This window comes from Dromaius novaehollandiae, chromosome 6 (assembly GCF_036370855.1).
Source record: "Dromaius novaehollandiae isolate bDroNov1 chromosome 6, bDroNov1.hap1, whole genome shotgun sequence".
NCBI lineage: Eukaryota > Metazoa > Chordata > Aves > Casuariiformes > Dromaiidae > Dromaius > Dromaius novaehollandiae.
This window is the reverse complement of record NC_088103.1, coordinates 16,716,332-16,734,479: the sequence shown is the minus strand read 5'-3', so window position 1 is coordinate 16,734,479 and position 18,148 is coordinate 16,716,332. Positions and strand designations below refer to the sequence as shown.

The following is an 18,148-nucleotide window of genomic DNA, read 5'->3' as shown; positions in this document are numbered from 1 at the left end:
GCAGGAATGAATTTAGTCACTGTGACTAACAGGAGAACTGTATGCAACCACACGAAATCAAAGAGCAATAAGTAACTAGAATCAAGAGGCAAGCAGCAAGAGATGCTTGCAAGATAGGGAAGTCTCTAAGCTAGAACTATAGATAACAGTTTAAGAGTACTGGTACTTACTTCAACTTTGCATCATCCCACTTAGGAGGGATTTATATTTTATGGTTTTTAATGTTAGATATAGAGTATCATATTCTGCAATATAGAATAAATTAAACAGGGAAAATGATATAGCACCTGGATAATTTCCATATTCTGTTATCTTGAGGCTTCTCTCATTATCTCTTTAATTCCCAACAATCCCTTCAAGAACTGGTATGTTCAGTTACCTTCTCTCAAGCTGAAATATGTTAGCTTGCTTAGAGATTTCCAGTCCTAACTGTTAGAATTTAGTCACTGACTAAAGACACTTACTAATGAAGTGTGGTGCAGATCCTTTATAAGGCAAGCTGGAGCACACTCAGAAGTCTAGCCAGGGACTGTTTAATTCCTCCTGTAGACTGAATAATCATATGCTTAAGCACTCACAGGCCTAAAGGAAGGGGAGTATACTTATTACAATAAACTAGTCAGAGAGATGCAAGGATACTTTTCTGTCTAAGAAGGCTAGATAGTGATTCAGTACAGAATATATGTCCTTGCTTATTTTAATGCCTCTTTGGAGTCACATACATGCAGTTGTCTGCTGGATAAAGGCTAGCCACAACCCCTTATATTAAAGCACAGTGAGCCTGATAAACAGTTGGAACAAGTCAGCTATGTTGGACCAAATCAACTATGTTGATTTATAGCAACCAAAGGCTGGGCTTACACTTTTAAAGTTAATGTGTTCATTTGAAAATATGGATATTTCATTACTCTCTTAAATATCATTCAAACGATAGTAAATACAGAATCTATTTTTACATTATAGAAAAAAATATGGCATAAAAGCTGTCCTGAAGATGAAATACAAAAAAAAAAAAAATCTGTGTTAGTCAAACCAAGTGCTCACTTAACAAATATACTGTTCAAAATATGACTTTAAATTCTGTTTCTATAATGTAATTCTGAAAATGATTTTGAAATGTTCCCAGGAATTTTGCTTTGGTTTGTCCTATATCACTACAAAGGCAGTCTCACTTTTAACACAAATGTAGCACTACCATCTCAAGATTTTTTCATAGAATTATATGTTTGAAATGATGATCAAACTTTATGTGTACAAAAATACTGTGAGTAGTTATTTGATTATTAATTTACTTTTACTGAAATAGATCTCATTTTATTTTATATTCTACTTTGACAAGTATTAATATTTATTTACAAATATTACCTGTATATTTTTATTTTACCTTTTTGGTTTGAATTTTAAAAATAGCTCACACACTGTACTCAATACACAATCACTAAAAATTCAGGCTGAAACTCAGACTACGCATGAAATATTATACCAGTTGATCATTAAGTAGAAGAGCCCATTACTTGTCTACAGCTGCAATAACAGGTGTTTTAGATGTTGTGATTGGTGGTGGAAAATACTGATAACTTATTTTTTACTTGAGGAAAAAAACAGTGACCACCCATACGTCCGATTTATTTAGCTAACCATTCCATACTTAGAGACTTCTTGTTTTTAGCATTCACTCTATTTTTCAAATCGTTCTGTTGAAATGAGCAGTTTCATCGAGCTCGGTCACTCCAGAGAAAAACATTCAAGTACATGCTTAACCTTAGTCATTACTCATGGTAAAAGTAATATATACAAAGTACCTTACTTTGTTCAAGAAACTTCAGAAACAGTTCAGGTACATTGAAATGACAGAGTCTTGAATAAATTCCAGAGGGACAAAATTCACAGTGCAGAGCATTACAAACTTACCCCCAGTTTTTTGGCAGGAGCTTCATAAGGGACTATGCTTCTTCTCAGTTACCACAGTCACCTGTACCTATGTGGTATGATCCCATGCTGCAGCTGCATGTGTTAAGGATATCAAGAGATAGTTTTCTTATGTACCTATTTAAAATTAATTGTATTAGACAAATGAAGTTATCTTCTGAGGTTTTAAAATATACAATCTGTACGCACACACTTACGGATATCAAACATGAAGTTTTAAAAATGTTTCCAACCAGAAAACTGGATCCATGGATTATTCATGTTAAAAAGGCAGAAAATCTTAATTGACAGATTAAGTAAAATTATGTTAATGTAACAAGTGGCAATGATTTAAAGAGATCTCTTGGTTGGACTTGAGACAAACTCATTGCAAGAGTTTTAAGATGGTAATTATTCATGCTATACACAGGTATACATGCACATACACACAATACGGGATGCAGAATTGAAGAACATTTTTGTGAACCTCAGTATTCCCAGTGGACAAAAGCAAAAGAAACTTGACTTCAAAACAGTGCTGTGTATTAAGGGTGTAAGTACCTGACAGTACTCTTTTGAGTGTTGTCATGGACCTTATGCTATCTGTAAGTAAAATAGGACATATTATGACAATATAGCTGAACTTCTTCGGGTATATGAGTTACAGAGGACATAAAAATATTTTAGTGATACTTTTATTTTTGTAAAATAGTATAGATTTATGACAAATGTAAATGTGTACTTACAGCACACTTGGTTTTGTTTCGTGCTTTACTGAAATGTGGTATTTATCTGCCTCTATATTCATATATATATAACTTCGAGTGAAGGATACACTGGCACTATGAATTCAGCTTAAAGATGCAGGTTCAGAGCAAATAAAAACTGTCGCAAGAAAGGTCTCGTTGCCGTTTCCTGTCACGCAGGTCGCCGCCACCTCCGCGCCGCCCAGCCGGCCCCGCTCCGGGCGCAGCCGGCGCCGGCACGGGGGAGCCCCGCGGGGACCCGCTCCGCACCCACCCACGCAGCCCAGGGCTCGCCGCGAGGAAGGCGCGGCCGCGGGGGGGCGGGGCAGTGCCGCTCGCGCCGCGCCTAACGGTCACTAACGGTCGCTAACGGTCGCCGCGCGCCCCCGCGCCCCATGCCGCGGCGCGCGCAGGTGACGGTGTGGCACGGGCCGGCCCGGGGCCGCGGCGGGGCGCCGCGGCAGGGCAGCTGCCGCCTGCAGGGCCTGCGAGGTGCGGGGAGCCGCGGGCGGGCGGGCGGCGCGGCCCCTCGGCTTGCAGCGGGGCGGCCGCGCTGGGCCGGGAGGCGGGAGGTCGCCGTCCCCCCGCTCGGCGCGGGGCGCGCAGCCCGGGTGAGCGCCGGTGCCCAACGCCCCCGCGGCGTCAGCGGGCGCCGCTGCGGTGCTGCCCCGGAGCCGGGCGCAGCGGCGAGGCGCGAGCCGGGAGGAGAGCGGCGGGCGCTGCTCCGTGTGCTCTTGCAGAGGCTGGAAACGGCCTCGCTAAAGGTCAGCGGTGCTGGGGGGCGCCGCGCCGCTAATGAACGTTGTGGAAGCGCAGCGGTCAGGCTCCAAGTTACGCTGACGTCGTCCCTTCAGGGTTAAAAAACAGAGGAAAACTAAACAAGATGTACTTTAATACCCTATTTTTTCTGATTCATCACGAATCAAGACTTTCTGTAGCCTGTTTTCTGTTTATTAGGGAATGGGTATTAGTTCTCCTCTGTCTTTCCAGCTGTAAGAGGATACACAGTAAAAATTCACCAAAAGTAGCCAGATCAATTGAAATGTACGTATGGGATCTAAAGCCTTCAGATAAGTCAAATTCTGTGATTACAAATGCTTTAGATCACATGCATACAAAAAAAGGTAAGCAAACTTGGTATCAGACAAATCAGTGTTTGCTTGATAATGGAAACTAACAAATAATACAATAATGCAATAGTAACCTTAATACTATATATATATGCTACTGGCAATTCATTCAAATTATCTTACTGAGATTATTAGGTTATTCAAATATACATGTGATGTGGATTAGGAAAGACCAGGCCTGAAACTAGTGAGTGTCTTGGTGAGCCATCCCTCTTAGGGATGAGTTTACAACTAGCAGTACAGAGATTTCATCTCTTTCATCCATTTTAAAGCTGTGAATTAGCTATCAGAGGTTGGCATTAAAATTTCCTAGAAAGCAGTCAGAATTGTCTGATGAGGATTCTGCTCAACTGTCAAAAAACCACTGGAAATTCAAAGAATGCTACTGGGCTTCTTACTGAGTCATTTTCTGTAGTTTTTCAGTAAGTTAAATTAAAATACTGCAATCAGTTGTCACAGGTGGATGCAGTTAGGTTACATGTTTGACCATGCATGTTTCAGTGGGGAAAGGCCAACCCTTACATGTCATACAACTACAATGGAACCGGGATAAAGAAAGTGGTACTTCTGCCTGCTTTTCTTTTAAAGGATGGGCCAAAATAACTGATTTTGTATTGTCAGCACACTGACTCAGCCTTGACAAATAATTAATTAAAAACCTGAAAAGGTGAAAGGAATATACAGAGATCTGCTTCTGCCTTGTAAAACAAGTCTATGGAATAAGATGAACCAAAAAGAAATTTAAACCTATGGGGGCCCAAGCAGAAGCATATGGTATTTATGCGCTGCTGGAGCTGCATTATCAGCCAGTTGTTCTACTTCCCCAGTTCTGATTAATTTACAGCAACACTATACAATGTACTGTAAGAAACCCAAAACATGTCTAATGTATCTAAACAGATACGTAGATTCAGAGAGGATTCTATCCCTTTTGGTTTAATTCTTAGAAAGCTTCATAAAACCTCAAGCCTTTAACTGTACTGAGGAATTATTCTTTAAGGAGAAGTAAAATGAATTATGCATCAATGAACAATTGGGTTATCAAGGTTATTTTCTTAGTGTTCCAGCTGTTTTATAGCACCATCTTAACATTTATGGGAGATTTCTTTTGAATTTAGTTTTATTCCTTGGTACTTATAATAAATACATTGTGTGTCTTACAGCTGCTGTGCCAGTTAATAGCAAATACAAGTGCATAATGAATTTCTTGCCTTTTATGAAACTGCTAGAACTAGAAATGACAGAGGGTGGAGGCTTCATTCAAAGGAGATCCATTAATGTAATAATAGTGAAGTCAGAAATTAGAGCTGATAGAATTTGTAGGGAGTTTTGTACAGCACTTAACTATGCTAACACTGTTATTTGCTGCGTGGTCTCATAAGCTCTAAAACTGTGATGAGTTCACAGCAAACCAAGCAAGTGACAGTACTGCTCACTGCTTCTCTGCTCTTCTGCAGCTGTCTTGGAAGCAGATGGACATGAACTTACTCTAGAAGAGATACCAGACTGGAATACTGTGGAACTCATAGTAAATGGGGAGACCGTATTTCATTGCAACATCAATGACCTGGACTTTGGTAAGTACAAAGGTTTAATCAGAGCAGTCTCTCACTGAAAACACTTAGATTTTGAAATGAATGCTTCCTAAGGCATAAACAGTCTGACTTCTGTCAACATTGTCGCTTTACAGTTCTGTGATACTTTATATCTGAGGCATTTTGAAGTGCACGAGGCAGTGCTTGGAACTTGGGACACCACTACTCGGCGCCTTCCCCCATGCACCAGCATACAATCACAAGCAAGCCACTTTGTTTCAGCCCACAGAAGTATTAGGGCATTCTTCTCCATTCAACATAACAAATATCTTTCTATGCCTGGGCCTTAGCTTCTTTGTTTTATCAGCCCTCTCATTTTGGTGCTTCACTGACAGCAATTTTTTAATTGAAATTTTTGCTGCAGGAGGGACAAGGAGCTTGAGGGCTCGAGTTTTCTCATCTCCTGTGCTACTGGCAGCCAAAGGGCTGACAGCCACTGCTTCTCCCCTCCGCACTGTTCAAGAGCCTCTTTAGGCCTGGGGAAGGAGGACTTGTGGAGGGAAAGCAGAAAACTGACCGACTATAAAGGCATTTCCAGCAGCACAGCTTGATTGGTTTCACCTTCTTGCAAAGAAGCCAGGCAGGACAGCAACCGGGAGGTTCCATTTGTTCTCGCTTTGGAAATTTCTGCCAACAAAATACAAAGCTGTATTTTGTCACAGCTCAAGATGTATGCTAGACAGTGTATGCTAGCGTGCGTGTGCATGTGTGTTCTCTTTCTCTGTCTATTGAATCACCTGCAGTGCTGCATCCACTTCTTGCTCTGCTTCCAATCCAAGTGAAAGCTGAATCAATCTCAGATTATGCAGCTAAAAAGGCTAAATTGGCTAAATTGGAAAATTGGCTAAAAAGCCAGTCGGGGTCAAAGTACCATGAGGGAGAATGCAAAGGAATATGGATGCTACAATAATGAGTACTAATGCAAAATAAGATTAAATATACTTGCGTATAAGTTGTCTTTTTCTCCTTTAGGAGGTGATGGCAAGTTGGATCCACTTTGTGAAGAAGCCAGAAGAGCAGTGCTGAATGCTTACTGATTTACAGGGACACGTTCTCTTTTACCCTGGTGTTTTGTCAGGCAATTTACTTACATTACAAACATACTAGAAATGTCAGGATACAGTGGTTCTTCACATGTCTATGTCTCTTAGTAAGCCTCTGGATAATCTTATCTGTTGTATCCATGTGTCAGCTAAGTACCAATATACTACCTTTTCCAGAACCGGTCATATGTTACCAACCTGAATATTACAGATTCGTGTAGAACTGAGTCGCATGTGGTTCTAATAATTTGATTTTAATAAAAAGAATCAAACTCTTGAATATCTTGCATTCTTTCAACTTTTAGAAAGTTTCCTGCGTTAAAGACACCATTTCAAAAGTCATTCACAACTGAAAATCAACCCAAACATTTGACTATATGGAAGTGTAATAAAGAGATGCTGGATTATCTCTGACTTTTAATGCTTTCCTGAGAAAAAATTATTTTCAGAGAGATTTTATCTATCTCCAATCTAAGACTAGAAATCCCTACTCTTAGTCATACAAAAGATCGGCCAGTTCTGCTCTTCTGTTGGCCAGAAATGTCCCACAGAGTATTCTTGGGACATTAGACACAGCACAAGGGTACACAGAGAGGGAATTTGGCATACTTACAAGGACAGGGCTAAAGCTGATGGGATGTCACCATCACTGGTTCTCCACCAGGTATCTGAAAATAACACTGCTTTTTTCAGTCTGTTTTTGTTTTTGATAACTAGTGTATGAGAGTTCTTTTTTTAACTCCTGATTTATCAACATATAATCTCAACCTCTGCTTCATTTTAAAGATACTTTTGGCCCACATAAATTCAGCAGATTGCAGAAAAACATGCCAGAATGCTGGTACTCTGAACAGTTCTCAGTTTGGGCCATAGCTAAAGAGGGAGGTAGTCTTTGCATCCTAATGTAGTGCTGCGAACAAAGAAACTCAGCATTAACTGACTGGTTAAGGGAGTGTTGGGCTGCACAGCTATAGTTTCTAACGTGGCAGCAGGAGAGACAAGCTGACTCTTATAAAGCCAAAGATGAACAAATCCTGCCACTCACAATATCGCCTATCAGCTGTAACCTGCAGAGACATAGCTTCAGTTACAAACGAACCACATTTACTGCAGTATCGATATAAAACAGTGTTGTCAGTTGTTCAGTCAGAAGACTGAAACATTTTTGCTTTCTGCAACTCTGATAAAACAAGAACAGAAATTGAAAACATTCAGACTAAACCATGCTGAGAAGATGAATAAAATTAACTGCGACACAGATAAAGGACCGTTCTGCAGCAGGCACTCGCAGAGACAAAAGGTTGGGTTTAGCCGTTCGCCCCGCTCTCGCTCTGCGCTGCACGGGCAGCACCAAGTGCGCACCTCACCAGGATTCTGCCCCGAAACAGCCACTGAGCAAACCCCCATCCACCATAACCTAACTCCAGCCTCCAGCTGTAACCTGCAGCTCAGAGAGGTTCTTAAACAAACAAACAACCGCCCCAAGTACTGCATGTGCCAGCAGGGCACCTCCAGAGGGACCTCCCTCTCCAGCAGAGGCGCGTGCGGTGCCGCAGCAGCAACCACTTCACCGCTGCCGCAGGAGCTGTGCGCAGAGCCCCTCATGGCAGCAGCTTCCAGAGCTAGGGTCTGTTCCCGCCCCTAATGCCCCCAACCGGAACTGCGCAATGGATTGCTGCTCCCTCTCCCTCTGGCAGTAAATTGTTTATTGGCCTCTTAGGTAGATGCAAATTAATTAGACTGAGTTAGTTTAAATAATGTTAATTCTAGAGCAGGATTTACTCCAAAAGATAAGAGACTAAGCTCCCCAGACATCTTGAGCATTGAATGACATGAACATCAATGCAAATGCTCCAAGCAAAACAACTCACCAGTGTGATCGATTTATTAAAAAAAAAAAGTTTTAAAGTTTTATTGTGTTCAGGGTCCATGTAAGATCAACCTGAGAATATTTAAGTCAGAATGAGAGAAGCTTTTTAGGGAGGTGTTAAGTCTGGAATAAATATAAGCTTTGAGGAACAAAAGGCTTCAGTTCTGAAAGAGAAGCAGGAGACTTCAAGGCAAGTATGGGTTGAGAACAACTTCTCTGATTTTGTTCTGGAGTAATATTATGACCAAATCATCAAACATCAGAGACAAATAAAACCTTTTTAATATGACAGGCTACTTCCATCCAGTAAAGTAAAATATTAGCTCCGTCAGACATTTTGAAAAAGGCTGGCTAAAAGGCATAAGAGCTGTGAGATCCTGTTGCTGTGTTTTTGTTACAAAAAGGAAAAATAAATACAAATTTGAAGTAGCCCATTCAGTTCTGTACCCATCCCCTAAATGTTACCTGCAATTAGTTGCCATGGCACTAGCAGGCAGCCAGATATTTGAAGGCGCTGTAGTAGCCACTTGGACAAAGACATTTAATATTTTTTTATATATTAAGTAACTACACTTCTCTCGAAGTCTCCCTTATTTTTAGGGGGATTATCTGCCCCCCAGATAATCATGGCCATTGGAGAATGACTGAACTAGCCTGCAGATCCTCTCTACAGTGACTTTCATCCAGGCTATTGTGAAGAAGTCAAATCAGGAGGAAGAAAGCAGCAGCAGCAAATTATTCCAGTAGTAACTCCAGCTAAATTGCTGTGCAGCCTTTATGGTTTGACTAATTGTCTCATTAAGACACATTTCTTATCACTGAAATGGATCTCAAGTATTTTTAATCACTGAAAAAATTGTACCACTAAGAGCCTCTCTCCCTCCTATCCTCAGTGCTATTTGCAATGGAAAACATACAAAGGCCCCTGTTGATTGGAGCCCCACTGTTGCACAGTTGGCAGTCAAATGGTACTAATGGCACAATAACACAATATAACTAAAATAGTTTGCCTTTTAGGGTAACAACCTCTTATAACATGATTAAACTCTGTCATGCCCGTTTCCTCGTGTTTCGCAAATTGCTTCAAAAAATCTGACGATTTTTCAGTAATTTCTTCAAAAGGAGAGGGGACAATAAAAAACATGGAATCAGCTACCAAGAAACAAATTAACAACATTTGATACATTTAAAAAAAATAAAAAAAGATGAAAACAACTGCATCAAGCATGTGCAGCGCAGCAGCCTGATTGCACAGCACCCAGTCAGTTCCCCTTAGACAATGCAACCCCAGAGCATGAGTCTGTCCCCTCTAATTGCAGACACTTTATTGAGGTACTTACTTTAGGAGCTGGCTTGCCCTAGGCTACCTCCGTAACTGTTGAAGAGAGGCACCTCCGCAGAGCAATTTACATTTCTACTTGCTACAGTGATAGTATGACTGCTAGTCTCCTAACTTAGGCACTTAACATTGTCTGGAACCAAACAACAAAAAACAGAAATGAAGCTGCTGCTTCATCTGAGGAGCAGGTTTGAAAAGGAAGAAGCTGGCATTATTTGCCATAGTACTGACATGATGCTTACACTATTCACAAACAGGAAGATTTCACTCTTAGCCATCACTCACAGTGGCTGCACAAACTGTACATTGCAACAAAGCATTTCCCCTTACAAGAGTTACAGACATTTATCCCATATATTATCATGTTAAAGACAGCAGCCACTTAGTTTTCAAACAGCTTATTCTCAGAAGCCTAAGGCAAAAGTGGCACAGCTATTGCTAGGAGAGATGTATAATTTCAGGATGTTCAGTCTGATCAAAAACCCTGCAAACACCTAGAAACTGTTTCATGGAGATGGAAGTGACGCATAGGAAGGAATTCACTCCATACATATACTAAAGAAGAGTAGAAAAGATCCTATTTATTCTTAAGCATTTACTGCTTGTTTAAAAGTTAGAATATGATGATAATCATCAACATCCCATGGGTTCACTTGTGATCATGCACTTGGAAAAATAAAACAATATATAGCTGATGTCAGTATGGTTTTTAAAAAGAGTTTAAAGTTTATTAGCAGGACAATGTTGAATTATTTTAATAGTACTTTTTAAAATTATCAGTGAGACTTCACATAATTACATTTCCATCATCTTCTTTTTGCATGTTGGCCATTCAGCAAGGTAGTATTAAACATGGCCGAATGGCAGCACTAAGAATTCCTGTGCATCATTTTTACATATTAAGAGAGAGTCTGTTAGAGATTTGCTTTGTGGTCTGGATGAAATTGCTTCTCTCTCTTCTTCATCTGAAATGGAGATAACCGCTGTGAGTCACTCACATCTTGTGTTCCCAAAAGTATTTTCCAATTCTTCAATAAAAAGTGCTCAACAACTACTTGTATTGCGCTCCACAGATAGCGCAGGGGAATGTTTTATTCCAATACATGCATTCTTTAAACAAAAGCAAAAAACTGTCTTTTTTTAAGCTGAAAAATTATAACGAACTCAGACATCTCTGCTTTTGACAGTCCTTTTAACTGTCCAGATTGCTTTTGGTTATTTTAAGATATTTTTGTTTAAAATACTTATAATGTTCCCTATCAAAGCCCAAACATGTTGCAAGTAGAAAATAGCCTAAGATACATGCAAAATTCGCTCTTTGTTGTTGAGGCACATATTTATAAGAATCATTACTCAGTAGAGGCTCATTCAAGGGAGAGGCAAGATGCAATGCTAATTTAAGGTGAATTTGAATTTACTTGCTACAGATTTCAGTTCTGATCAATTTTGTAAGGCAGCCTTAAGAAAAGACAAGATTGTTCTGCACCCACACACTGGCACTATTCAGATACTTAAGTATTTACTCACATATACATGCAATGTAAACATACTTAAGGCAGTGTCCAGCAAGGTCATATGAAGTATAGTCAGAAACATCACAAATTAGTGGTTTTTGCATGGACTTTCAGATTAATTCTGAGGCATAGCCTATGCTAGAGAAATCTGTTTACTCTCCTTTGAGCTTTGTTAGAGAGACAGGTACTATAAAGTTAGAACATTCTGCATAAATCTATTGAGCTGCACAGTATTGTGCTCACTACAAAAAATGCAGTTTTACTGGTAAGTCTAATGAGAGGCTTGAGGGCTTTGATATAGGCCTAAGAATAATCATACTTAGTGCAGCATGACCTATTTTTTTTAAATGCATGTGAATATCAGAACGGTGATGCTGAGGAGGAAAAAAATCAGTTTTTGTTGACTGCCCATGTGAAAGCTATTTATGTGCAGTCATATACTGATGTGCAAACTCAGATACATCTTCTTGAAGCCTGTGGAGTTTTGTCTCAGCAAGAGCTCCAGAATGTAGGCGTATGCGTGTAAATATATTAAAGAATGTCTGTTTCATAATGAGCAGTGTATATCGTGGTATAAATATTGCAGAGTACATTAAATAAGCATAGTCACATCTGACCAGATAGTTTTTAAATGAACACATCACAAGAGAAGTTAATTATGTAACTGTGTAACTAGACACCATTTGGAATCACTGAAGATTACGTTGCTTTATTTCTCTTTATCTCTTCATTGGTAACTGCCTATTCAGAAGAAGAGAGAGTCCCAAAGCAACACAGAGTTCCAGCTCTTAATCAACTCTAAAATGACAGCATTTTGTCAACAATAGTTTGAAATTCGGATAATCCAATAACTCTCCTCAATGTAATTTTGTGTCTGCTGGCATGAAATAATATTTAAGATGCAAAGTTGCAAAGTATTTGCATTGTTTTTTTCTTTTAATTTCTTTAGCTGCACAGGGGACAGAAGAAGTCTTACACTGTATTTTATATATATGCATTTGTCAGCTACATTGCCACAAAAAAGAATAACCCAAAAAACCACACACACAGACTTCTTCAAAACTGATTGTTTGTGTCAGATACTAATATCCCAGGGGTAACATATAACTTTACTGTATTAATAAAACTTTTCCAGACGTGAAAAGATATTGTTTCAGCCCAGACACCTAAATATCAAGTCTGATGCAATCTGATTTTGCTTGGACCATGAAATTCGCAGAGAAAACTGTCCAGTATTCATCCTATACAACAGAATCAACATTGCAAACACTGTTTAATTAAAAATGTCTGAGCAAACTGCACTAGCACAAAGAAAACTAATGAAGAAAGATTTAATCACATAAAATTCTTAAAGAGATTGGCTAGGTTTTGCTTTCAGATTACTTAAGTACTGCTTAAAACATGTAATTAACATATAGTAATAAATATTTCATTTTTAACAAGCCTAGTGGGAGCAGTTTGTTAAACATTTATTTCTAGTCAGGGGGAATTACGTACTATCATTTTATCATGTTATGTATTAGACAGTTTTATTTCAGCCCTTTGATAGCCACAGTAGTGAAGACATTCATTTGAGGAAATAGTATACTCTGGAAACAAATGTGTTTTGGTTTTTACTAATTAAGTTTACCCTTGCAAAGTCCTGGCTACCATACAGTAGGAGCTCATATCTACTTTACTGCCTATCCTGTGGAGCTGACTTGCTACAGATTGGGGAACTTTACCGGAAAGCCCGGCCAGGTTACCCAGGGGGTCACTGCACAAGTAACCTCGCAGCCCTGGAGCACGTCTTTGGCCAGCGCCGAGACTCCACAAGTTTCGTATTTCTACATTGTGAATCAAAAGAAACATTGTCCATCTGCCCATCACCTGCCCATGTGTCCACACATGCAACTCTTCTACGGGGGAGGAAGCATCTCATGAAATATTTCATTGAAGGATAGCTCAGGGACCTTCAGGTATTTCTCAGCTGAGGATCTTCAAAACCCACCAGCTTCTCTTCAGACGTAGTCAGGAGAAAGAAGCCTTAAAATGCAGCACTACAAAACAGAGGGCAGAGACTGATGCAGCAGCAGTAACTTGGCTGCACTGCACAGACACAGCTGCTCCTCCTGGTGCAGGAAACAGGCAGAGAGCACGGGCTAGCAGCAAGGCTGGCATGGGCTGCGCCGCGCACCGCGAGCAACCCTCCGGAGAGACGGCTCTTGGCCTGCCACCAGTTTGTGTGCTGATATCCAACAGGAGATATTTACAAATGCATAGATATTGTAGAAGTTTAAAGTCTGGATTCATGTAGTCTTATCAAGTTGCCAAAAGACATGCAAATCTACACCATACGTGGCAGTGTAGTTTTTTACACTGTCTTAATTATTTGAACTGTAAAATGCAATTTTATTGGATAGAGCTTTTCCAGTCAATGTATGTTAGCATTCCCAGGCAGAAGCCACCTAAACTGAAATTGATAAAACAGTAACAAGGATAGCAGTCATATTTGTTTCCAAATTTATGTTTAATAAACAATAATGTTTTTAATAAACAATTATGCATATTGCCATACCATAAGACCTTTTTATTAACACTTTTCCAGCTCTATTTCCTCCTTCCTAATTTGAAACTACTGCTTCCTGAAGGTGAAGTCAAAGTTACCTTTTAGGAAATCTGACAGACCTACTGATTTTTTTTGATGTAGACACCCATTAAGGTAAACCAGCATCATCCTGTGACTATCCAGAACGTCCATTGTCAGGCCAAACAAAATTTGTAAGTGTTACATAAACGGTTAAGATCTTTATGAACATTTTATTCTGCCTTATGTTTGTCAGCTGAGGAAACAAAAATGTAGACAGCAGAGATCACATACGCTGATCTGTAGATCACCCAACAGCACACTGAACATAAAGGCAATCACTCCGTAAGTCAGTCTAGCTATTTCCACTTCATGAGCATGTGGATGAGGCCAGCAGCCCAGCACCAGAGGGACCTGTTCTCCCACACGTTTTCTCTACTCGGGGACTCTGCACAAGGTAGCGTCAAACTGCACAGAGGCATTTGTGAGAGCACTAAAACATTACTGTCCTTTGGCTGACAGCTTTTATTACATTGCAAGGCCAACCAAACTGTGGTCACTCGAACCACTACTCAAACAAACCCATTATACTGATAACGCTTAATGTCCATCCAAGGAAAATAACCAAGGACCAGGCTAAGCACTTCCTGGTCTTCCCTTGTGATAGTCTGGGCAGAGGCTCCGTTCCAAAAGAGGGGAGAGCATAAAGCTGGCTGGGCACGACACTGGCAGAAAGTTTATCCATACTCTTTTATGAGGATGTCAGTGCATTTATGGGCAACTGAATGGGAGGTAAAGATTTCTGCAACAGAAATTTTATTTCAATATTTCACACAGCATCTTTAGCAACGAGTACAATTGTTTTCCTCTCTAAATAAATTAGATCTCCATTTGCCATTAATGACTGCATCACTTAAACATCACGAAGGAACCGCCTGGTGCGCTTATTAATTATTGAAAACTTTGGAGAAATCTGTGAAACATTTTCCATCAAAGCTAATAAATCTCAAACATTTTTGTTTCCTGCATCATTTTTTCTCCTGTTCTTTTATTATTTTTTAGACAACAGGCCAAATTTTAAATAATGGCATTAAGAAAAATTAATGCACAATCTGAAATAACAGTTAAGAAGTATTTAAAAACAGAAATAGTTTGAACAGTAAGAAAAAGCAAGAATTACAGAAGGGGCAATGTTCCCCTGTCTCCTCCTTGCAAATATGTTGAATTTCTATTTCAGTCTATATGCGGTTTGCTAATATCTCACACTGATGATTAAGAAACTGTAACCACATAATCTCTGCCCTTGGTCTGTGTAAGCCTGAAGAAAAACTTCCAATAATCATTGCTTCATCAGTAGAGTCCGTCAAGTCAGGACTCCTGTTGCTATACAATTGGACTTTACAGAACTACTAAATGACCAGAGGAAACAAAAACCACCCAAGACTTTTTGTTTAAAGTGAATAGAAATCTTGAATGCTTTTGGCTTTGTCATTTAAAGTTCTACATTGTAAGTATTCTACTCAGCAACCTTTACTACACAAGGACAGTGACAAAAAGATATACACAAAGTTAGCCTTATCTGCAGAGATCTTTTGATGTGGTATGGTCTATTTTTTCATGAACACAGAAAGGCTCTAGGAAAGGTAGTGATCATAGCTCCAAGTGCTGCAATCCTGCCTGCAGAACATGCAGAGCAGTGTCTAGTGCCCGTGCCTCCCAGCACGCCTTGCCTGACGGGGATCATCACTAGAGCCCAGCAGAGGCAGGTTATTCTTCACCTCCACCCATGGAAGGAGAATGGGCTTTTTTTCTTTTTAAAGAAAACACGCATTTCTCTACCGTCTTTTATCTGAAGTTTTCCTCACCTTTCCCAAACAAGCCTCAGTGCACTCACACTGCAAACAGCAGTGTTTTATATACTGAGAAGCTAGTGCACTGAAGCAAGCTTCTCCAGCCTGTGCCTGCAGCAATCAGAAACCAAGAGATTAGAGCAAGATTGACTAGCTACACACCAGTGAATAGACCCCCACTGAAACAGCTTTCTTTGCAGGATTGTTACGGTCACAAGATGCTCTTACCTTTTACTTGAAGTGTCTGGTGTATTTTGGCCTCAGAAATACCAGAGGCTAAATTCAGCCATCATATTAATGCATGTTGCCTTGATAGCTTTTCCAGTGGTTTGCATCAGAAATCTGTCATTTAGTGTGGTTTTCTCTAGACCTTCAAGTCCTCGGAAGCTCTGATAATAATCCAGAGGATGACAGTTCCTCCACCCCGAGGGTGAGGGGAGAAACTCCTAACCAGTTCCCACCAGTTGGTCTCTTGCCTGCCTGCAGAAAGCACCAGTGCAGAGAGCCAGCAGGCTCCTCTGCCTCCTGCTCTGGCCGGAGAGCCTTTCCCAGCAGCCATCCTCAGTCTCTTTTGCTGCAGTTTAACTCCTTAACTCTCATCCTTTCCACAGCGGAAGTGGTGGGCAATGCCCCATGGGGTGGTGAGGGCCCATGCAGGGACCCTCTGGCCCACCATGGACATTCAGGAGCCCAGCCATGGCCCTCCGTTCTGGGGCAAAAGTAAAGAACTTAGAGACAGCCCAGCCAGGGTTAGACTGCAGCCTCTCTGGGCTTTGACCAGCTAGCAACGGCCAGGGTTTGCCTGGCCACCCCCATCAGCAGTAATTAACAGGTCACCTGTTCTGGGAACTCGTTAGCCTGGCAAGGCCCTGACAGGCCCAACACTGACCTGCAAAATTAAAACATACTGAATTTGCTGAACCAACATACTATAGCAGATTTTTCATCTTTGACCAGACCTGCTAACTTTACACCAAATTTGCACCTGCTTTTAGAGATTTTCAGGTTTTTCATGATTTTTGAGTGCCCATGTATTTCGCATTTTGTTTTAAACAACATTCCAGTCCTACGTGCCATTGGCAAAAAGCTAGATCAAGGAACAAGTCTGACACCTCTGTAAAGTTAACGGCAATCAAATGGATTAACGTGAAGAAAGGGAATGTGTGTGCATGTGTGTGTATGTGTGTGTGTACACACGCATGTGTGTGGCTAGAGCAGAGGTTCCCAAACTTTTGTTATTTTTAGCAGCAGTGGTGGTTATTCCCAGCTCCGTACCCCAGGCAACTGGTCTGCTGTTTGTGTATCATGTTATGAGCTACCAGAGCTCTTAAAAGAGCAGCCAGAGAGAGAATGAGTCTAGGCAAAGGGTTTTCTCACACACACATATGCATGCACACACAACAAAAATAAAAAAGGCACCACTTTCATTTACTCAGTTCAAATGAGCTCACATTCCTGTTCTTGTCTAGTCTCAGATGCTTTGTGGTGTTTTTTTTGTTTGTTTGTTTGTTTGTTTTTTTAAACTCCTAGAACAAGCAGAGCGGTTCCACCTCCAGAGACTTTCTCCTCTGCTATAGCAGATGCGTGATTCCAACTGTAGCAAAAACAGAGCAGAGGTTTTCATCAAACACATCCCTGCTGCTAAGGCATCTCATCGGGTAACTACTGGGAAACAAAAATAATCATGTGACAGAAGTTGTTCGAGCAATTTCTCTGCCACTGCGGTCATGCATCATGTGGTACCTTACCTGCAAATACGATGAAGCCGATTGACTCTATTCTTCCTTCCAAGTTTCAAAGCTATGGTTTGAATTTCAGTGTAGACTATTTGCAAAGGAGGCCTATATAGCATTTTAGTCCTTTTCAAATATTGCACAAAAATTAAAAGATTGCTATTTAGTATGTAAAACGTATTTATGTCAGTTCTAAGACAATATTTGTCTTCTGTGAGATCAAAGGGATATTCTTAATCTAGTTTAAAGATGCTGTTATAGAAACTTGCATTCATTGTTGATAATGCACCTATTAAATATGCACCTAATTAAAAATTATCTTTAAACTTTTTTTTTTATTCAAAAGGCCTTATTAAAAGAAAGCAGAAGAATTCTGTAAATAAGTATAATTTGTGCATTTAGCAACTTACGTTTTAATGGCTTCTGAACATTTACTGTCCATAGTGCGGGCAACAGGAAAAATAATTCAATAGAAACTTAAGTTGAGCCAACATACTTAGAGAAATAAATCTCTTAGATACCTAACTCCAATATTTTGAAAAAATCTGTTTGAAATAGAGATGTGTTCGCTTAATTACTTCAAAAAGTTTCAGGATAAAATGAAATATTCTAATATAACCCCAATTCCTTTATTATTCCTTTTAACTCAATGGCTTTGAATAATCAACTTTTTCTAGTTCAAATGCTTTGTTTTCCTTTTTGCTACTAAATTTAAATAAGCCACTACTGAGGAGACAAACAGCAAGCAGAAAAATGAGCTGCCCTAGTATTCTTACGAATGGGATATTAATGCCAACACTCAAAGGAGAAACTGTCAAAAAAACAGCCATAACAGAGAGTTTAGTTCTTATGTA

The 18,148-nt window shown here is 40.1% G+C and overlaps 1 protein-coding gene across 1 annotated transcript; it reads left to right on the top strand.

Moving 5' to 3' along the window:
- Positions 1-3,012: 3,012 nt before the first annotated feature.
- C6H10orf53 (chromosome 6 C10orf53 homolog) lies at positions 3,013-6,700 on the top strand. Its single transcript, XM_026116738.2, has 3 exons — positions 3,013-3,146; positions 5,242-5,361; positions 6,352-6,700. The coding sequence occupies exons 1-3, from the start codon at positions 3,050-3,052 to the stop codon at positions 6,414-6,416; spliced, it is 282 nt and encodes a 93-aa protein (XP_025972523.1). The 5' UTR covers positions 3,013-3,049; the 3' UTR covers positions 6,417-6,700.
- The last annotated feature ends 11,448 nt before the right edge of the window (positions 6,701-18,148 follow it).